The sequence below is a fragment of the Enoplosus armatus genome, chromosome 11, assembly GCF_043641665.1.
Source record: "Enoplosus armatus isolate fEnoArm2 chromosome 11, fEnoArm2.hap1, whole genome shotgun sequence".
In the NCBI taxonomy this organism is placed as follows: Eukaryota; Metazoa; Chordata; class Actinopteri; order Centrarchiformes; family Enoplosidae; genus Enoplosus; species Enoplosus armatus.
The window spans coordinates 11,222,111-11,244,532 of record NC_092190.1 but is presented as its reverse complement, the minus strand read 5'-3'; the positions used below and the strand labels follow the sequence as shown (position 1 = coordinate 11,244,532).

At 40.2% G+C, this 22,422-nt stretch overlaps 2 protein-coding genes across 2 annotated transcripts; one reads left to right on the top strand and one right to left on the bottom strand.

Moving 5' to 3' along the window:
• Positions 1-5,654, bottom strand: fancb (FA complementation group B). Its single transcript, XM_070915236.1, has 8 exons — positions 4,731-5,654; positions 4,471-4,626; positions 4,293-4,385; positions 3,758-3,886; positions 2,896-3,068; positions 1,591-2,012; positions 1,278-1,518; positions 1-541 (listed from the first exon to the last, which is right to left on the bottom strand). Exons 1-8 carry the CDS (start codon positions 5,652-5,654, stop codon positions 121-123), a joined length of 2,559 nt encoding a protein of 852 aa, XP_070771337.1. The 3' UTR covers positions 1-120.
• A 545-nt stretch (positions 5,655-6,199) lies between these two features.
• On the top strand, positions 6,200-22,422 carry mospd2 (motile sperm domain containing 2). The gene is made up of 15 exons (XM_070914560.1): positions 6,200-6,257; positions 6,358-6,415; positions 6,808-6,963; positions 8,038-8,124; positions 8,245-8,399; positions 9,686-9,746; positions 9,867-9,905; positions 10,009-10,133; positions 10,666-10,839; positions 15,137-15,255; positions 19,282-19,375; positions 19,789-19,885; positions 20,541-20,661; positions 20,817-20,919; positions 21,854-22,422. The coding sequence occupies exons 1-15, from the start codon at positions 6,225-6,227 to the stop codon at positions 22,004-22,006; spliced, it is 1,575 nt and encodes a 524-aa protein (XP_070770661.1). The 5' UTR covers positions 6,200-6,224; the 3' UTR covers positions 22,007-22,422.

The following is a 22,422-nucleotide window of genomic DNA, read 5'->3' as shown; positions in this document are numbered from 1 at the left end:
GTACTCTGCACATTTCACCTGTACTATTAAAGAGTTGGCTTTTTCCCCCATTAATACTAACTGCTTGTCCAGGAAACACTGATTTAGCGATTTTTCAATGATAACCAGGTTAGCGGGATATTAGCTGAGCAAAGTTCTCTGAGTGTCTAAGAGAGCTGCCAAATCCCCATCGAGCTGGACTTTGGACATGCTTTGGGTTAGCCTACGATACCTCCCCACATCCACCAGGGGGCTCAACCTCCTCCTACTCCTCTCCACGTCCTGCTGCCATATCTCTCTGCACCTCTGGAGCCCCTTCACAGAACTTGGATCAGGGCTCTCCTCGTGTCCAAAGCTCTTCCTCTTCTCCTTCTCATCCTCATCCTCTTCTTCACAAAGTAGCAATGACACACACTCTCTGAGTGACACCACCTCTTTCTCCAATGCCAAAGAAAATATTTGAGCTGCACCCTGTCCCCTTGTGCCTTTGACAAGCTGGGTAGAGCAAGACGCAGGGAGGTAAGCCAAGAGAGAGTCCAGGAACTGGAGCATCTGTAACTGGCTGCAAAGGAACAACAAAGCCACAATTTGCATCATATAATATGTTGTAATAAATGAAAACATAATTGTTGAAGTTTCTTGATGTCTTTTTTTTTTTTTATAATTTCTGTCATTTCTCAGCTGTTTCACACCCACCCACCTATTCAGGTAGTTTATTTGTGTCATTTTAAGTGCTCTGCTTCACTTTGATATTCAGTGGAATACCACACAGGCGTGCATCCTAGTCAACTTCAAAGCCATGTCAACTTTGAATCCATTAATATAAATTGAGCAGTGGTCACTTCCACTTGCGGAACTACCCCTAGTTCTTTAAAAAAAATTGAATAATTCAAGAGTCCCTGGTAGTCGTGTTTAAACCAATACACAGAGCAGGAATATCGTTGTTTGCGATCAAATGGAAAATCTCTCTGTTAGACAAATTATTTTGTTTTTCTGACTTAACATTACTACCAAATTAGCAGCATATGCCATTTCAAATTATGCAGAAGCCAATAAAATACAATGCTCAAATTAAGACTGTGCAGTTTTTGACCTCTAGTAGCGCTACAGTTTTACTTGTCCTCATGCGCAGGCACAAGGACGCACGGGCACGCAGGTAATGCAATACACACTCCTGCCAGTGATACACTATTCCACTGATCTAAAGGTGGCTGTAAGGCACCAACAAACGCATCAATGCACCAGCAAAGACAGGGAAGAAGAAGACTGCTAAAAATTATACGATAAAAATGATTTACCTGGAGTGGACAGACAGTTCCCCCTGGAAAGGGGTTATCTGATGCCAGTGCAGCAGCATGAGAGCAGATGGTCCGGAAGAGTTTAACAGTAGATACGGAGGGCTCACTTCTATCCTGTTACAACCCACTCTTTTCTGAATCCAGCCATCTACATCACCTAAGCTGTGATCAGGAGAGTCTATGTGGAAGACCCAGCGCTCCAGCACCGCCATCAGACTCAGCAAGTCCTCTTTAACCTCATCTGGGCACAAAAAGAAGACAATCAAAAACATTCCTGTGACAAAATCAAAATCTCAAGCATTTGTGATTTTACCTGTTTTGAGTTCGGGGTTTTTCAACAGTCGGGTTTGGAAATCACTGTGGATGTCTAAAGCAACTTGACCACAATGCAGGACAACCGGCGTTGGGTTTCTCACAAAGGCAAAAGCATCTTGTGTCTGGACGTAATGGAGCATGACACGGCACTTGACACAGCCAGAGTTCAACAGAGGTGTCAGCCTGGTCACAGCAGTCACAGCCATTCTACATGTGTTGAGATCATTGGGTCTGCTGGCATTGTGCTGCTTGCTTCTTTTGGCTGCGGGCTCTGGGAACGTGGAGGCAGAGGAGGAGGAGGATGATGATGAGGAGCAGGGTGCAGGGAGCCAGAACACTTGGCTCTGGGTCTGGATGACTGGAGGCGTTGAGCTCTGGCCCGTCTCTGTCAGGATGGATAAGCTCACACTGGCCGCTGGTCTGGAACAAAAACAACACATCACTAACAATCAGATATCACATGGACAGTAGGTAATCAGACTGGAGATCAGATACAAAAACACAAAGTGGGTGTGTGTGTGAATGAATGTGTGACTACTTGTGAACTGATTAACAACATCTCCAGGTGGTAAAATGACATCAGCTGTGCAAATGCACCAATCAAAACAACCATATATGGGCTCTTGAAGCAATCATGACAGAAGTGGTTTCCCTCCACATGTTCTCAAATAAAAAACATGAATAGGTGGATGGAGGAATCTGATAGCTTCTTGTTCCCACAAAAGGACCTTGGAGAGTTATTAAAAACCTGTTGCCATGGTGACCACCTAGCCACCCTGCATCTGCCTGGGTGTAATTCATAAATTTGGGGGCAAACAAAGAGGCAAAAAAAACCAAATACATCCTTACTCAGTAAGTGCAATTTGTTGACAGAGATGAGGTATTGCTCTTCTTTACAGAACTCATTGATTTAATCATGCAAAAAAAGTTTTTTGAAGACAAGTAGACATTTCACCTCACAGATGTGAGGTGATTTACTCAACACGATCTGTCCACCTCAACAAATGGCACCATAATGTTATTAGTTCTGACAAATCTAATCAGGCAGCAATGATACGGTCTGACAGCTGGACAGTTGTACCTCTAGCTTGACTAAAACAGTGCCATATTAATATTGCCTGTATCTTTACCATACGTACACATGGATCCACTCAACCAGATGAACTCATTATGCCTGATGACACATCAAAAATCACTACGATGTGTTCAGATAATGTCATGCTCAATGGGTCATATTTCAGAAGGCACACAGACAAATACATGCAATCCACTTCTATTAAAAAAACAAACAAATCATGTTTACACAGAGCTGTCGGTAGTTAGTATCACTCCCACAACCATTCGGTCCTCAGTGATGCGATGCCATAGCTTGTCAACTTGAGGTTTTGAAGACACTGCTGGCATATCTTGTGTCTTGTCATCCAAGGCCTCATCCTTTGACTCTTCATCACTGTCCCACAGAGCAATAAGGCCTTCCTGGACAGAGAGTGTAAAGGCTATAATCAGAAATGACAAGTGTGTGACAGCACTGACAGCAATAGCAGTTTATGTCAGACATTTCAATTTGAACAAGAGCCCTTTAGTTACACATGTAATGGACTTCTTAAATGCTATGTAAAAACAAGGACTCTCTGTCAAAATGCGGTATAATTATTCCTTAGCTTTTTAAAAGAAAGTTATCTTTGGGGCCATATACACCATTCGCTGTGGGTGTTTGTTGTATCAGTAAGGCCACCAGTTAGTTGGGTTGAGGCTTTCAAGGTAAGGCTAGTTAACCCCATGAGCAACAAAGTAGAAGACAAGGAAACATTTGTGGCATTTGTTTCCATTGTCTGCATTTGGTCTTGGTGCCAGTGGCAGCATTAGTAACGTTGACTGCCTCATGTGAGATGCCATTTTAAATGTGACAACTTATCAACATGAGTGACAAGTGATGGAGCAAAACCTAACCAACTGAGGAGGAAGAGGGCGGGACTAGCCATAATATAGCTCACTGTTTTATGGAAAAAAGTAGAATATCTTTGTCATCTCCATGTCATAAGATGTCTTGTCCCAGCACTATAGCAAAGGTACAATTTATATCAGGGTGAAAGAGTTGCTGGTTACCACTATACTTTAACAGGCTGTTTTTGGCAGAAAGTCGTGGTTGTGTATTTTCACCTTACCTGCTCTGGCTGGGTGAGAGTAGGTTCTCTTTCTGAGACCACATCCGTAAGGGCTTGGACCGACTGCTGTAGAACTCTTTCCTTCACTCTCACTTCTCTTTGAAGCTCCTGCAGCACGGTTAATCCACTCTAAACGATCATATTAGATCATATTAGATTGAGGGTCAAGATGTCGTCATCTCATACAAATACCATCATCGGGTATGGCTAATATAATATGGCTGGTCATTATGGATGAAATCAAATTATCATCACAGTATTTATACAAATATTTTTTTCTGATATACAACCCAACATGGCAAATTGATTTTACATACAGTGTCCCATTGTCACACATTACAGACCCAACTCTTCACACATGTAAAACAAAATGAATTTTTTCCTTGGATTCATAATGTTAATTTTGTAAAATGGTAACATGACGTGATCATATCATCTGGATAAGATTCCACAAAAAGACGACGACATTACTGCCCAGCGTTTCAGCATAAAGACAAATAACATACTAGTGCTGGAACAGTTTATAAATGCTCACCTGTAGTCTGGACTCTAAAGCTTTAAGAGTGAGGAGATAGTTCTCTGTAAGTGGAGGAGGAGATGTCTCTGGTGCTCCATTGTCCTGGCAACGCTAAAACATTTATTTTCTATTAGCCACTCTAGATAAATGTAACTGTGAAGTAGCACAGCTCATGTGATGGAAAATGATGCCTTACAGCATATAAAATGCCACAGAGGTCAGTGAGGAGGAATTTTTCCAATGGCTCTCCTGTGATGCCTTGATCCTTAAAAAACAGCAGCATCTGGTCTGTTCCACATCCCACAAAGTCATCCACGTGGACAACGCTGACACCTGACCAGTGGGAGGCCATCTGGAGAAGAGAGCTGAACTTTATAAAAACTTGTAAACTGAAAAAAAGCATAGCTATAGAAAATACAAATAGTACATAGATAATGAAACCCCATTTCTACATACCTGAAATGTTTCCTTCCATACAGCGCATACATGCCCCTGGTGAAAGGATATGACGAACAGGCAGCCATTTCTCCCGGTATTGACCACCTGAATATTTTCAGGTTGTTCAAAGGGGAGCTGACATGTGTCTTTCACGATGCCATTCTCAAAATAAACAAGTTGCTGATTAGAAGTTGCTGCAACCACAGCAGATCTCAGCCCACCATCCACTTGTTCAGCTGAGAGCACCAAGATGCACCGTGTGATACAAATGTAGGGGTGAGGCAACATCACATTGCCATCGAACACGTGTCCATTCTCAACAAAATAGCCCAGAGTTCGGCTTGTGGACTGGTTATTCGAGCACGGCTCTGAAAGGTTTTGCAGTCCAAGAACAAATACCTGGTCTTTGTGGAGGGGGAGTTCTCCAACAACACTGTGGGACAACTGAAAGGGTATCTTCCTCACCTCCCCTGCCTGCAGAGATGTATAGAAGACATTACCAGCATGGCTCCACAACACTGTGGGGCCCTGGAGGATGGACACATTCTCCCTCATTTCATAAGGGAGTTTAAACTCAATGCAGGGCTCCAGTCGGTTTGAGCTACTCAGTGTGAGAAGAGTATACTGGAAGCTCTCTCTTTTCTTACTCTTCTTTGTTACTAAAATACATGGCGCGGTGACTCTCTTCTGGACATTTATGGCACATTTACATTTTACAATATCCGCCTGCGCTGTTTCCTTCCTGCTGATGACAGCCGCTCCGTCAGCTGCCTTCAGGAACGTGTTGCCTTCCTGTTCAAATGAAAGGCTGCAGAATATTAACTCACTTCTTGCGCTGTCATCTGTGGCTGAGGCTCGTTTGCAGTTAAATAAGATTATATTTCCACAGAGGGAAAGCTGATGGGGATTTCGATACAAATCTCCCAAGAGCAATCTCTCCATTACGAGAAGCTTCGGGTGCCTACCGGGTTCGATCCCTCCTTAATGACAGTTTGAGTTAACGTCGTCGCTAAGTTGGAAGCTGTCACAGAAGTGTCACGAAGGTATACAAATTGACGACTAACTAGTTGCGAAGTGTACTTATGGGGGATAAATTTAGCTGTATTCAACGTTTCATAGCGACAGTTACACAGTTTGCTAGTAGCGGCGCGCCAACTGAAATTGAACGCTTCCTGTCAGTCCAAGTGCATTGTGGGTGAGAGTTGGTAAACAGTGAGTTGACGATATTTAGCTAAAGCGTTTAGCTCGCTAGTCCTATTTAAACGAATCCACAGTATGAGTGATTAGATAAACGCTTTTCTTGTTATCTCGAAAACAAGTTGAACACTCCCTCTACTCTTTCAGTTCAAATAAACAACTCAGCGGAGAGGTGTGGCCAATGAGCCAAAATGGCAACGACAGGACGTCAGTTTCACACTTTGCACTGATTCGTCTAACTCTGAACGTTAGCAAACTAGCTAGCTAGGAAGTAGGTTAGCCGCCACAGAGAAGGAAACTCGGGGACAGTTGAATATGGCTGAACTTGACCAGCACGAAGGAGAGCAGGTATGGTAAAACTACCGTTATTCCGTTACATTTCCGCTATCTTACATATTAGCTTGTTGACAGCAAAGACGTGTCTAACCTGAACGAACTCTTTTGAAAGGACATTGAGAAGAAAATAGTGGAGACGAGACAGAGATTCAAGGATGAGTTCCTCCAAGGTAACACAGTTATTTAGGATAATTCGACATTAATTTGCTCCTTGACCAGTCACTTATTTTTGCATGTATTTTAGGTTATTGTCATCTACACAAATTAAAATATTGTAGGCTAACATTAACTGTCCACTAGTTAACTGCTACTTTACATTGTCATGTTGATTACACCATGACCTAAATGCTAAGAGCCCAGGTGGGTTAACGTTAAGCTCCAACACATAACTAGCTAACGTTAGCTCAATATTGCCACATGTAGTAAGTAGCCTATGGGTATAACGTTATGGCCTCCAGGTGAACTTTATTTGAGTTTACAACACAATGAAAAAAAAAAAAAGCCAGTGTGGTTGAAAGTGAAACCTTGAACGTCATGCGATTCATGTGTGTTGTGTTTACAGATTCAACAGATAAATATGACTCCAGGGATGTGGAAAGACTTCAAAAAGATGATGCTCTGGTGGAAGGCTACCTGACATGGAGAATTTATGTTGTTGATGATGCCTTGAAAATGATTGATGAAAGTTTTCACTGGAGGAAAGAATATGGTTTGAATGGTAAGAAGTCATGCTGAATAGTTTGTAATATGATATGTGCAGTTTCACGTCACCTAAAAGTAGGGTTTGGCATCCTTTCTGATACTAGTGCCAATCTGAAGACTGAATTTTGAAACTGATTCCAAAACAATGTTTTTTGAAATTCTTTCTTTGACAAAAGTTTGCATGTTTTTCTGTAAAACTCTAATTTAAACTTTAAATTTAATTTTACAAAAGTTCTCAAATGTTAAACATCCATGAATTTAACCTAAATAAGAGCATAGTTTTGATTTACATCAGGAACTACATGACCAGAGAATAAGTAAACAAGATTATGAATCTGAGCAGTACTTAAATGTCAGCTTTTTGTACACAACAGTTTTCAATAGCTGGTGGTCGGTACCAACAAAGTATTGAAGTTCAATATCCAGTCCTACCTAAAAGTAGAAATGTTGACATAGCCATATTTAGATGTTTGTAAGCTTGCGCCACAGATCAGTGGTTGTTATTGTGCTGCTCTGGGGTGAGTCCAGACAGAGTGTCATTGTGTGTTAAACACCCATATCTCCATGCAGAGGCTACCTCCTAGAACAATCCCCACTGTTGCTGTTTTCTGAGGAATTTCTCAGAGTTGTCGTTTGTTAGTCTTTAATCCAGCAAATTAAATTTGCCAAATGGTTGTTTTTAGGAAATTTGATTTATTCATGTCATTAGTATCCAAGGGCATCAGGGGACATATCGCCAAGGCTATATGTTGTTAGTTCTTTTATTAATCTGTTGAATTGCGTTGATGTGATTGTGTTATTTTCTGTCAACTCAAGCTGTTTTAGGGAAACTTGCATCCTCAACCGGTCCAGTTCCCTAAAACTGTGCCAACATGTATGTTTCATACAGTTTCAGTTAGACCAATAATAAAATTTAATTCAAGATAATGTGTGTGTTTTTTTTTTTGTAAATAGTTAAATTAAGGATTCAAATTGTCTGTAAAATCTTTAGGAACTAAAAGCAACCATAGCCCTTTGCCTACAATACCATGTTGTAATATTTATATTATAACAAACACCAGTGTAATGTGTGTCTGTCTGCCTGTTTCAGATCTCAGTGAGAGCTCCATTCCCAAATGGATGTTCGAGACTGGTGCTGTCTACCTCCACGGCTATGACAAAGAGGGCAACAAGCTCTGTATGTACATGTTCTATTACAGACCTACTTACAGTATAACTAATATTATACACTTATGGTCAAATACAAAAATACTAATACTTTAATTAATCATTTTTAATCTCTGTTTGCTGTGTTCAGTCTGGTTCAAAGTAAAGCTACACGTCAAGGATGCAAAAACAATCGTGGACAAGAAGAAGTACGTCGCCTTCTGGCTGGAGCGGTATGCGAAGAAAGAACCTGGGATGCCACTCACTGTTGTGTTTGACATGACAGAGTCTGGCCTCGGCAACATAGTAAGTCCATGATGATGGTGTTTGAAACAAGATCTTTGTAATTATATCAGTAACTTCTGTGTTTATTTATGTATCATGCAATAATCTAGTCTAGTTTTAATTTCACTACTTTTCTTGTAGCTACATCCAGGTTTCCAAAACAAGACTTAATTTGCATTTTCTTTCCCTCCCTATCAAATAAGCTTCACTTTCATGTCGGAAAAAGACAATTTCCTTGCTGTGACTGTCTTTGAAATGCTGTTGAGATTCCCCATCTTTCTTGCTGTTTGAGCTGTGGTCTTGCAGCAGCTGATGCTCTTCAATGGTGTTACACTTTGGAGATTAAAGTAACCTTTAAATCCCGTTGGTCAATTTGAGTAGACTGTCTAATCCGTGGACTCACTGTGTCACAGGCGTTAGCTCCTTGATGGAGCTCTCTGTCAGCGAGTTTATTTCACTGGCTAGGCTCTCTCCTGGAGAAATAGCTCAATTAAATACAAATAAACCAACACAAGCAAGGCAAAAAGGATGAATAGCTATGCATCCCAAATATGAAATGTGTAGATTAGAAGATCAGTTTGGAAAGCAGCCTCATTTAGACTTCTTGTTGAACCACAGTACGAGCTAAAGCAAGGGTAGCCAGTATGATCTAAGGCTTGGGAGTGAGTCTCCTGAATAGCAATGAAGCTTCAAGCCAATTATGAAGCCTAGCCAAGGTGTAGGGCCTGTGTCTATTGACATATCGGCTGTTTGTCTGATGATTTGGATTAACATAAAACAGTAAGATGAATATTTATCATATTAACCTAAAAAAAATTATCGAAGTGTGGCAGGTGTCTTTACCTGGATGTGTGGTTTCTAGATTAAATTTAAGATATGTATTTTATGTTGGCCATAACTAGTTTTTCTAATCTAATTATAAAAGTTGTTAGTGCAATCAAATGGTGACAAAATGCCACACAACAGCTATAGCCTAGCTTGTAATTATTATAATTGTCTATTTTACAAATGTTTCATAACAAAATAAAAGTATAGTATAGGTCAAAAACGAAGTGAAATAACATCCTCAAGTCTTTCTCGGACACGGTATTTGAGAGGGATTGAGCATTTAGAGGAGCCTGTAATGGATTTTCATTTTCTGTTAAGTGGGTCAGTGCAGATCTAGAGGCGGATAAGAGTTAACAAACATTCCCCCTATTGGAAATCCATAAAGCATCTTTTAAAGTTAAAGCCCTCTGTGTGGTTCTGTGTTTTAAATCATCATCATCATCATCATCATCATCGTTTTTTTCCACTTTGTGTTTCAGGACATGGAGTTTGTGAAGTACATTATCAATTGCTTCAAAGTATATTATCCAAAGTTTTTATGTAAGTAACAAAAGCACAACAAATATTTATCCACATTCACTCATTTATGGCAATTTACAGCAACTTTCAAGTCAGACCTGGGAACATAATTCAAACTTTGTCCTTTTTGTATCATTTCAGCCAAAATGATCATCGTGGAAATGCCTTGGATCATGAATGGTGAGAATGAGCCTGCCTCCTCTTAGCAGTTGTGTCCATCAGTAACTTATCTAAATAATAATCTGATTCTGACATCTTGAGCATAATCATGTCTCTATTTCAGCTGCGTGGAAGATTGTGAAGTCGTGGTTGGGTCCCGAGGCAATCAGCAAGCTCAAGTTTGCATCCAGATCTGAGATCCAGAACTTCATAGGCCCAGAGTATCTGCCACCTCACATGGGTGGAACGGTATGTTATTATGTTTTTCTATATGAGTTATATTCAACATTACAACAAAATATTCTCATATTGTGCACTAATCAATGTCTGTCAAACAAAAGATGCAGTAGTTACTACAACTGGTCACAAATTCAAATGTTTAACATCTCTCAGTAGGATCGTATTGTAATGATGGTGTGATGCACAATCATGTTGTGTAAGCTTTAATTATGTCAAATTCTGACTATAAACCATTTAAAGAAATATGCTAGTAGTGAGTAGCGTTTGTGCCACTCTGAAATCTTTAATATTGTTGATCAGATTTGTCAGTTGACATTAACAGGGAAATCTAACTTCATCTCTTCAGTAAATGAACAACAGTTTGATTATTTGACAGAATTTCCCTTGCCTAAGCCATATCATTGTATTCATTTATATGCAAGTCATGGGTCTTTCTGCACTTATCAAAGGCCTTCAGTACGACGTCCTTCATTTAAATCAACATTGTACACGCTTTAAAAACCATACGTGTAGTGATGTAACTTATTCGGCTACATTCCAGGACCCCTTCAAGTACAGCTACCCGCCTCTTCCGGATGACGACTTCCAAACGCCCATCTGTGAAAATGGACCTATTGTTAGTGAGGATGAGACGGAGAGCAAAGAGGGTGAAATGGAGGGCAAAGATGCCCTTGAGTCCAGCTTCAACTCTGAGGTTGCGGTAAAGCCCAAAAAGGTACATTTTCTCTCAAGTTTATATCTAGTCATTATCAGTCCTTTCAGAATTTTAAACCTTAATGAAAAAATGTCTTTACCATTTTGCACCATTCAATTTCACTACAATATAAGGCAGGACTGCTCCTTGTGGGTTGTGTAAGTCTCCACTTTGGCAGGACACAGTATAAGTATGCGTTGTGTTATATTTTTGAATAAAATTATATTAAAGCTAATATAGTTAGAAGGACCAGTGTTTCTGTTGTTGTCAGTGTAGCCGCTCTCATGTGGAATGTGAGCTGAGATTGACTGAGTCTTGATTAATTCTGATTCTGGTATTTCAGGCAGTGGTGCTCATCTCTTACATACGTGTCAAATTAGATGCCATATGTTCAGAGATTCCTCCTGTTCTGCTCTTCTTTCACTCACTTTCTTTAAGTTGAGCCTGAGATTACAGCATGTAATCAGACCGCTCCGTGGAGACAACTGTGAATTAAGTGGCAAGTAATGCCCTGATTTGGAAGACGTTAAGCTCTTGCTCATTGTCTCGGTGAAGGTGACTCCTAATGTCTTTGGCTGCAATTAAATCCTGCCAACAAAGCCCGTGCATCATAGCCAGCGCTCTGGTTCTTTCATCCTCTCAGCTCCTCGAATGGTCCACAGAGGTTGTCGAGTCAGTTACTTAAGCTCTTCCCTGCTGTAGCTAGATTCCAATGCCTGCCAAGCAGCAGTGCTCAGCCCCAGTGTAACACCTTCACTGAGATGCCCCACAGGCTTTATCTTGAATATGTCTGCACTGTCAATGTCTCACTCTGGTGTCACCAATTTTTACGTCCTCGCAGTAAAAACTGCATGTCACATATTACTCATATTACACTACTCCCTTCCTACAGGACAGTGCAGCCCTGGCCTCATAATCTATTTAGCCTCGTTTCTGGCTAGCCGCATGCGAAGAAAGCCTGCATGAAAATAGATGGAGGGCATTAAAAGGGGTCATCTAAGGATATACACGGTATCGAGGAATGCCTAAATTATATTGGTGCATCTTGTTTTCAACCATGGTTATTTATTCTTTTAACTTTGTTGTTATTTAGTGTTGTAGCTGTTACAGATATTTTTTTGTTTTGCTGTCATAGTCAGGGAGCAGGGGACTTGGGGTTAACCTACATTTGATGCGAGGACAAGGACATGACTGTGCTGTAGTTAATAGCTGCTGTTGAGGGTGTTTGTGGCCTGCTGCCTATTGGACACAAACTATATCTACTGGAGGGACCTAGCGGTGCTGCATCACCCAGAGCTACTCCCATGAGCTTCCTAAGCCCCAACAAACAAACAGTGCTCCCATTGTTAATAAATACCACATTGGTCATGCACAACAGATTTAGATTTACAAAGTAGAGATATGCAAATCAAGTCAATTGTTAGCCTCAGCAACAATCTACAGGCACAAGTTTGTTAATGTTCTTACTGTAAAATCTAAACATGGAATCACCTCGCACTCTTTCTGCATAACCCCAGAGAAAAAGTGCATAGCTCCTTATTAGATCATTATTGGCTTCATTTCATCTCCAGATACTAGACTATATTTTAAAAAGCACTGCAGTCCTCTGAGGTGTCAGACTAGATATCAAAACATTTGAGTCAGCTCTGTGGGAAAGGGGAATATACTTTTCAGTTTAGCCTGAGAAACACAACCACTCTGCAGTGACACCTTAAAACATTGAAGGGCGAATTGTATAGTGGTTAAAATGAATGTTTATTTATATTGCTTCTAATACTGCCACTGGCTGAAGGTTACATACTAATCATAACTGAAGTCCGGAAAATTTATGAACCCCACCTTTTGCCAAGAAGCTCATTCATTCAAGGTTTTGATGTTATCTACTAGATACCACCTACTAAATAACACCACCTGCACAGTAACTTCCTTACAAACTCATAGTTTTGACTGGAAGTTATTATCCTGTTTGATTTACCAAAAATCAATCAAGAGTATCGAAAACAAACACAATGTAAAGAAAGGTTAAGTACTTGAGCAGTGATAAGAGGTTAATATGAGAGCTTAAGAGAATTGTAATTGTTATAACGGTTAATCAGTAGTGTCTACGGCCTCTTTATGTTTTCAAATCTCCACTTCTGCTTACGCTGAGTGAATGAGTTTCATCAGGCATTATGAATTAAACTAACTGACTAAACCTGTGGAACTGTGTTAATATACCTGTCGCCACCTCAAGCCTGTCTGAATGCATTCCACAGGACTTCTGATCCATCTTGTCTAAATAAACAAGAGACTCTCCCCCTCCACAACCACTACCCATCCTGACCTGAATTGTTCTGGGTTCCAGGCAGCACTGTGCTGATAACTTGATGGCTTCAGGAAGCTAATTGCCTTTCTTTCTGTTTTGAAACAAGGGCTGGAGGTGGTAAGGCAGTGTAGGATCACACCCATACAAGGAGCTCAGAGTCCCGAAGATTTCAACAGGCTGGAAAGGCAGGTGTACTCACGTGACTCTTGAATTATCGTGAGTACACCTCCCTCACAGTCGACTGATGCCATCACTACCCCTGGACATGTTCAAACCTTGACCTGTCTTGGACCTCACATTTCAATTTGACCCTCTAAATTGTATTGCACTGTTTAAAATCCACAACATTTTTGACTTTGTTATCAAGGGATGTAGGATAAATGAAGGATAGCCTACATTTTGCACAATATCATGTAAACACTGAACCAAACGAGACACTCCTAGTTCACAGTATATGCAGCTCAAGAGAAGAAGTTGCACAGTCACTACTGCCCTTTAACAATTTCACCTCAGATTAAAAGCGACTAACTTAATTACTGTTATATTACAGTACACCAAGTCATCAACCCTCAGCACTAAATCTTTTACCATGCTTGCCTTTGAGGCAAGTTTTTAACAAAAGCCCTCTGTGCCTTATCCTCTAACATCATCCTATACCAGGTCTGTGACTCTGCAGAGTGCTAATATGAAGACAATTTTGCTTTGTACCTTTTTAATATGTACTGTATAACCAATAGACACTCCTCATTATGAACATTTCACTAATCTTTCAGTTTAGGATAATGTCAAATCTTTAATGATTTCTTTGTCTGTGCATTTCATATCTTACACACAATGTGTAGAAATCATGACGTTCTCTAATTTTAGATGCATTATTTCTTTGTACATGATTATTATAGTCTAAGTGTTCAATTTTAATTAATTTGTTTCTCAGAATAAATTGCCATTTATTTTGTTCTTTGTTAATTTATAATGGAATTCTGTATGACCATTACGGATATGGCAAAAGCATATTCTCACCAAAACACTGTACTTTTAATTGTAAAATCTGTATGCCACAGCCTACTATTCCAAAGTCTAATTTTTAATTAAAATTTGAGCATGTTTTACTAATTTCTAGTTACATTATTACCTAATTGTATTAAGCTTTCTCTTTTAAAATGACAAATAAATAGAGACATTTCATCAGCAGCTGATTATCTCTTGATGTCTTCATTGTGGCAGTCACATGACAGTCAGACATTGAAATTAAGATGACATGTTTTGTTGCCTATCACAGCAAATGACACACTTCCCCTCTGAGTCACAAATGTTCCCATCACATGCAGAGTCCACTCACCTTTGCCCCCTCCCACCCTCCATCCACCCCCCCTCCACATCATGTGCTCACTCTCCCATCTGTTTTACACAATATGTGGTGGCAGCCACACTGTGAAAGCATCCATTTCCCCAATTCTCTTTCTTTTATCTATAATGTCCACCGCTCATGCAGATGTTTCACAATTTCTATCCTGTCAGCTGTTATATGATCTTGGGATCTGTCTGTAGATGATTTGGGTCAAAGTTTGTTGATGTTTTGCTGAAGTGAAAGTAATATTATGACTTCTGGTCTGGTTGAACTATTTCTGTTCATGGCTTTTTGTTTTGTCAAAAGTCAGGAGTTTGTGAGTTACTTTGGTTCTGCATGGTCAAATGGGCATGTGGCTTCTTGTTCTGTGCTGTTCTGAGAGGGACGACTCCTGGAGACTACTAGGAACAAGGGTCATCATGGGGATTTCTCAGTAAAAGGAAAAATACGTTTTTCAAGGAAGATTCTATTTTGATAACATAATGCTTCACCGTTACTTCACAAGAACCATTTATTTATAGAGCTTCATTAACTGATAGCTTTCTCCGCATGAAGGGCAAGGGTCAAACAATTCATTTTCATGGGAGGAACCGGATAAGGGTCACATGATTACGTTATCAGTATTCTGAGTCTCTTTTCTAATTAAGTGCTCTTTGTTGTTTCAGGTGAATTTCCTGGAAGACAGTTTGAGGGCAGAGGACAATGATAAAGGAGACACAAGCGCCAGGACCAAAGGAGCAAGGAAGCCACTGACCACCTTCAAAGGCCCCCTGCTAGATGTTAGGTAGGTCATTCAACTCATGTTGTCGTCAGCCTGTATGTCTGTACTTCCCTTTCAGCTGATCGTGGTTGCATTGCACTTAGGATGGAAAAGAAGAAGTTGTCTGCATGCACATTTCATACAGGACATGCTTGCTACAGACCTTTCTTTAGGACATAAAGTTTTTTTATGTACATAATGAATTGTTTCGGGATAATTGGTGTTATTTTGTATTATGTGATCTCCTGTTTGTCGGTGGAGCTGTCTTTTTTTATTTCTGTCTGTAAATACAGCTTAGCCTGTGTTTTGATTACATGGATGTTTGCCTGACATTGCATCATTCAAGTTTTTGGGAGCCTGCAAATATCATTGTGCAGAAAACCTCTCCTTTTCCATTGTATGCTGTTTTTAGCCAGCGTGGCTTTAGGGATGGCACTGTCAGTGTGTCGGTTGGTCGGTTGGTCGGCCACTTTGGTCTAGACTGAAATATTTCACTTCTAAATGGATTGCCAGATAATTGTGTGCAGTCATTCATGTTCCCCAGAGGATGAATCCCAATGACTGGTAAACATCTAACTTTTCCTCTAGTGCCACCATGAGGTTCACATTAGGGGTTTTGGGTGAAATGTCTTAATTGTTGGATCAATTACCATGAAATCTGGTAGACATCCTCCATCATCATTTTTGTACCATCATCAGGTTTTTGTCCAATACATCAGTTTATGAAACTAATGACATTCCCATCAGCCTCAGCTGTACTTAGTGTGTTAACATTTGATAATTAGCACTAAACACAAAACTACATGGTAAACATTATACCTGCATGGTAACATTGTCATTGTGTGAGTTTACATGGACACTAGTATCCTGGTTTTTAGAGTATCCTGGTTGTCTGTTGCGCATGTAAACGTCATATCCTGGTTTCAGAAACCTGGACAAGACATTATCCCGGTTTTGAGAAACTTGGATAATGCTACATGTAGTACTCTGATGGAAAAACATTCTTTGTTGGTACAGAACATAGAGGCTGAGATGGTGAGAAATCAAGACACATTAGCAGGCAGACTTCATAAAACAGGAACCTGCATACTGTAATGATCATGTATTCAAGGATATAAATAACCATGTTTTTCATATTCAATGTAAACGCCGAACTGCACTAACCTGCCACTTGTAGTAGTGTTAGTTTAAACTGAAACAAACAGGTTAGGTGTTAAAGCATCCAGTCTTGTTGTCCTTCACCTGGGGTCGTATGTGCACACAATCCAGCTTCTTGACACACTGCAATTAGAACTAGTTTGTGTGTGGGAGCCAGAGAGGTCAACTGGTCACCAAATGATTGATGCCCAGAACTGATGGGTGTGTAGTGCATCCTCTGCTCCCAAAATGTATGCCAATCCAGTTTGAGCAAGACACCCCAAAGCTTGTTCAGGTGCACTGTGGCTGACTTAACACTGTGATTGTACCCTCAGTTTCCAGTTTATCAGGTACACCTAGCTAAAACAACAACAACTGAACATTATAGCCTTCATGAAGGTAAGACTGTTGTATTAATACTGCATTAGTTTTAGCTAGGTGATCCTAATAAACTTGTGTATTTAGGAGCCATATGCAAAAAGACACATTTTAATTGCCCTGTATATATTGACAAAAATGTTCTCTTCACTTATTGGCTCCAAGCCTAAAGTCATTATTGATGTGTTTGTACCTTTTACTGCCAATTGATCTGGTCACACGTGGGCTGGAATTAGGGATGCTACAAATCAGTTGTTCAGTGAGAGTCACTGATCCAATGATCAATGAACCTTTAAAAAAGGAGCACTCGTCACCTCTTGCACATGTCGCCAAACACATCATGTGTTTTAATTGAGCATTCACTGGATTGCACAGAGGGTGTTGACTTCAAAAGCAGTGTATTGCAAAGGAGTACAGCAATCACACAATGATCTGGTTGGTTTCTGGGTAAATACTTAGCAGTGCATTCACACACTGTATGATATTGCTCCTCATTTTCATGAATAATGTCCGTTGAGTTCTGTTTTTACAGAGTAACAGCTTTGATGTGAGGATTTTGACAGCTCTGGGCTGTGAATTATAGTGATAAACAGATTTAAATGAGCCTTAAATGCAATTATGTTTCTGAGCTGTGTTAGCCTTAATTCGAGGCTGTGGGCTTTAGAGGGGAGTAGGGGGCTTTGATCTTGTGTTTGCCAAAGGTTTCCAGAGCCCGGAGACTCACTCTGAGCTCAAGCGAGTGCCAGACTCTACAGCTGTTTTACTGGGGAAAAGAAAACACGAAGACTTAAAAAGAAAAAATAAATCTTTGTTCTTAGCAGTTTTAGTCCATGAAACATAGCCAAGCCGCATCAATGAGAAGCTTTTTACATACAAGGCCGATATTATAACCCATTTGCTAGTTCCTTCTCGGCAAAGTTGAAGTCCTCAGTGCAATACATGTTCAGTGAGGCTGAATTCATCAAATCACATACTATTTATAGCCAAGTTAGACTGTTGAAAACTTGAAGAAGAAGCATCGAGTGTCTGAGAGCGAAGCAAAGTGCCTCATCCCTAGATTATAAGCCACAGATTTGCTTCGGCTCTAGATTTCACAGCTCTGATGCATGATCAGAGCTCTATCCTGCTTGACGTCTAACTGAAATTAAATTGCATGTTTCTGCTACAGCACACACATATGCTCTGTAAATTACATGTCCCGTGTTCTCCTTTGAGACAAAATCAGAAACATCATTCATGATGGTGTCCCCCATTTCTTTTATTTTATTTTTTTGCATTAATTTGTCTGAATACTGGTATCCGTCCAACTTGCTTCCATACAGCCAGTCATATCGCTTTATTTTAGACCATATTTGCATTAAGCAGTAACATTAGTGTTCTAGCGTTAGCGTCTCCTCCTTATCTAGCTGCACCATAGCTTTTGGAACAAGCCACCAAAAAAACATTAACCAGGTACTGCTAACGTCAGTTTACAGGGCACATAGTTAGCTAGCTGGTCAGCTTAATGATAAAACTTAAAAGTTTAATTTTTTACTGCAAGAAGGAATGACTAAATGTGATTTCAGTTCGGCTTTAAACCTGATAATAATACTGTTTCATTCCTCCTATTGCCTGTAAGGGCACCCAGATGTGGCTTTTTAAGCCAACCGAAAACCTGAGAGAGATCCATATGGGTCAAGAATACGCAGCATATGGGAGGCTTTGAGAAAGGTTTGAAGAAATGTAGTCAGTAGCTGTGGAAATCTTGAAATCTGCAAACCACAAAATGGTAACTCTGCTGAGGCCGAGGCTGCATTATCAACTGTACAAACAGGTCGATCATCTAATCTAATTGTTTCAACTCCATATCAATTGTGTGTCCGTTGGTTTGTGGTAATATGATTCAGTGGGAATATGCAACACAAAAGAACATTATCAACTGGACTGATGAGGGCGTTAATGAGGGTCCTGCAGTATTACCTGTCTTGTCTGCCAGTGTTGTTAAAGGGATCCTTTGTCAAAACATCTGTGGTGAATTCTTCTGAATGAAATGAAAAATAAAATCACCACAAACAGGTGGTCAACAGGAGCCTGCAACTCAGTGTTGTCCCAGAGAACCGCTTGGCAGGGTAATTCAGCTATGGGAGGTTTTTTTATTGATTTTCGACCTCATTTAGGTTAATTTAAACATACTTTTAAAAAATCCTGTATTTTAAAGTATGCTTTTTATTTTTTACTTTTTTAGCTCCAAAATATTGTTACTATATCATCCTTCAGGAAAGACTCACTGAAGCAGGTAGTTAAGGTGATGTGTAGCAGAAATAGCAACAAGTCCCAGGATAATCACACCACACAGGCAGCAAGGAACTGTAGCAGCCCAATCTGTATTAATAAGATACACAAGAGAGAAACAACAAAACATGCAGTGAAGCAAATGGGAACTCCTGTCTGCATCTAGCAGTTGTATCTGTGCATCTAATAGAGACTATAGCGCAAAAAAAAAGACAGCTTTCTAATGCTCCTGTCTTGCAATGTGTGTTTTCTCTGTACCTCCAGCCCCGCGGAGGAGCTCAGCTTTGGTTCTGGAGAGACCGAGAAAAAAAGCCTCATTGTCCTGAGCAATGTGACCAAAAATCAAGTGGCCTTTAAGGTGAGTTTGTGAAGGTGCTCACGTGCATGTTTGTGTGCTTAAGTTTGTGAGTTGACAGAATATCTTTTTACGAATATCTTGTACGCTGCTACAATAAATTAATGCTGAAATGATTAGAATAGACTGATAAATCTGTTAGTTGATCAACAGAAAATGAAAAACAGTTTTGACAAACATTCACTGGTCGCAGCTTCTCAAAATGCTGCTTTTTGCTATTTCTATATTATTGTAAATTTTATTTCTTTTGGTTTTTAGAGTGTTAGTCAGATAAAACATTTTGAAGACGTGAACATGAGCTGTGGGAAATAGTGATGGGCATTTTTCCTTATTTTCTGACATTTCATAGACTGACAATTTCATTCATTATTAAAAAGAAATATTGTTTATTAAAAGTGCCTCTGGTGTCTCCACAGGTACGGACCACAGCACCTGAGAAGTACAGAGTGAAGCCCAGTAGCAGCTGCTGTGAACCAGGAGCTTCAGTAGATATAGTGGTGTCCTTACATGGAGGTACTGCACTTTAGCTCTGCACTCTGCTTCACTCACAGCAGATGCTGAACCTCAGAATAATCAAATGGTCCAGTCTATTACCTGCTCAAAGTGCCGGCGGCCACTTTTCTTTGCCTGACATGCATATTTCAAGAGTGATGAAAGAATCATCTCCCCAAAACAAACCATCAGACAACTGACAGCGCTGTGCGAGTTAAAACGTTTTGTGGCCTTCAAGCATTGAAATGTCAGCTATAGGTTATGATGTGCTGCATATAACTCAGAGGACTCAGCGCTACCTATTTTAGGCTTGCTTTTTTTCCTAGCTTTTATGCTGTAGTGTTTTTGTTTTTTTAATACTGTCATGTCTAGCACTGACTTATTTTTTTTAACCAAGACTCTGTTTCTGTTTCTGAACCAAGTCAGTCAGTTACCTTGGATTTGTTATTGATTTAAACAGCAATTTTGAAATCTTCTGTCATGTTTACTGAAAAATATCTAACCCTACCCATTCTGTTTTATGTAATGGGATTCAAAACAATATTTTCTTACAAAAATGTGAATATCCATCAAGGATTTTAGACCCACAACAAGCAGCAACAACATTTTTGCCCTTAATGTATCGGCTGGCATGAATTTTTCGGGGTTTAATGTTGCCCTGAATGTTTTCGCGCAGGTTCTCAGGCCTCTCCACAGGACAGATTTTTGGTCATGGCTGCCGAGATGGACAACGCTGGATCACAAGAACTTGCACAGTTCTGGAAAGAAGTACCAAAAACCAAGGTCATGGAACACAGGTACGCATCTGTGCTCCTTATTTAGACATGTCAGTAAATATGTGTAAGTATTTGTACTCTCTTGGTGATGGCCTCTTGCCACATAGCTCTCACTACATTTGTGACCGTGGACTTCCTGATGGCCTCTGCTCATTGGATTGTGACTCTCCACACAGATTGCGCTGTCATGTTCTGGAGAGCATTAAACCAACAGTGAGTCCTCTCAGGGACAGCCCTGTGGAGACGGGGACCAGCGGGCAGCAGGAATTAAGTACAGTGGTGAGTTCTGGTGGAAGATTGCTATCTTTAACTTACAATATATTTGTTCATTGATGTACTTTTGACCACCACCAAAACACGCTATAGTTCAATGTTACTGTGTGAATTGAACACTTAACATTCTCTTAAGAGATCAAGGACTCTGAAAGTTGAATTGCATCAATGAAGATGTATGATTTTTGTATTTTTATTGCATACTCCAAAAACATACACCCAGACACTAACTTAAATTTCACGTCATTAAGTATAATGTGTCGGCTGAGTGTATAACGTTTGGTACAACTACCAAAGTCACATACATTTACATTCTTAAAGGAATAGTTTGACATTTTGGGAAATGCTTATTTGCTTTCTAGCAGAGAGTTAGATAAGAAAATCGATACCACATGTGTTTGTGTGTTAACTATGGAGCTGGAAGAGCTGTAACTATTTGCTGTAACTATTTCTTGACAAACAAGTTTAAGCGCTCACTCAGCACTTGTGTGGCCTCTCTGCTGATTTACTCACAACCTCATGGTGACAACAAGACTCTAGGAAGTCACTGCACTCACCTGTTGTTCCACAGGAACTCGTTGGGACACTCAACTCCCCCTAAAACCACATATTGTTGTTTTTGCATTTCTGTTTATGTATTAAAGAAGTTGAAGTTTGGAGAAAGCCAGGCTGGTTGTGTTCCCTTGCTTTCAGTATTTATGTAAAGCTGAGCTAATTGCCTCCATGCTCCAGCTCCATACTTATCGCACAGACATGAGGTTGGCATCACCCTTCTCATCTAACTCTTGACAAGAAACCGAATAAGTATATTTCCCAAACTGTCAAACTATTCCTTTTATTTACTGGTGCATCTCTAATAGCCTGATTTGTTTCCATGATTTTCATTATAACGGTGTTACATTGATAAACCAGGTCAGTGAACCAGTTTTTATCTCACCAGCTCATGCGAATGATGGCCTGCAACTCCCGGCTGGAGCAGAAGCTGAATACGTGTCTGTGGGTGCAGAAGGTTCTCATTGGGTTGGTGCTGGTCCTCGTGGTGCTGAACCTGCTGTTTCTGTTCCGACTGGATACTTCCCAGCAGCCATCCTGACCTGCCACCGCTCCCTCCGCCTGCATCTGTCGAACACAGACTGTTCCACCGGGACCACAGTGGACCACCTGAGGGACGGTCGTCCCCTCCCCTCTCCCGCCCTCCTCACAGGCTGCTGTCATGGAGGGGAGGAGGGCTGACTTGAGGGACATGTGAGTTGTTGTGGAGTTACTATACGACGAGATTGTACTTGTCTCTTTTCGGGCACTTGAAAGTAAATACAACAGAGACACTTTTAATAATGTGACATCAAATTAATTAATGTATTTTTTAAGACTCATGATGGAAAAATAAATGTGTATTTATTGCAGAAGTCACAATATGTCGTTAAAAATGGTTATTTTTGTGATCATAATACAATTTTTTTATATTGTATAAATCTACAGAATATAAAATAAACACTTTTTGTCAACTTA

Coding starts and splice junctions, on each gene's coding strand:
- fancb (XM_070915236.1), bottom strand. CDS start 5,654: ATGGAGAGATTGCTCTTGGGAGATTTGTATCGAAATCCCCATCAGCTT. Junction 4,627..4,730: donor TATGGAAGGAAACATTTCAG/GTATGTAGAAAT, acceptor TCTCTTCTCCAG/ATGGCCTCCCACTGGTCAGG. Junction 3,069..3,757: donor CTCTCACCCAGCCAGAGCAG/GTAAGGTGAAAA, acceptor CTCTCTGTCCAG/GAAGGCCTTATTGCTCTGTG.
- mospd2 (XM_070914560.1), top strand. CDS start 6,225: ATGGCTGAACTTGACCAGCACGAAGGAGAGCAG. Junction 10,840..15,136: donor TTGCGGTAAAGCCCAAAAAG/GTACATTTTCTC, acceptor TTGTTGTTTCAG/GTGAATTTCCTGGAAGACAG. Junction 20,920..21,853: donor AGCAGGAATTAAGTACAGTG/GTGAGTTCTGGT, acceptor TTATCTCACCAG/CTCATGCGAATGATGGCCTG.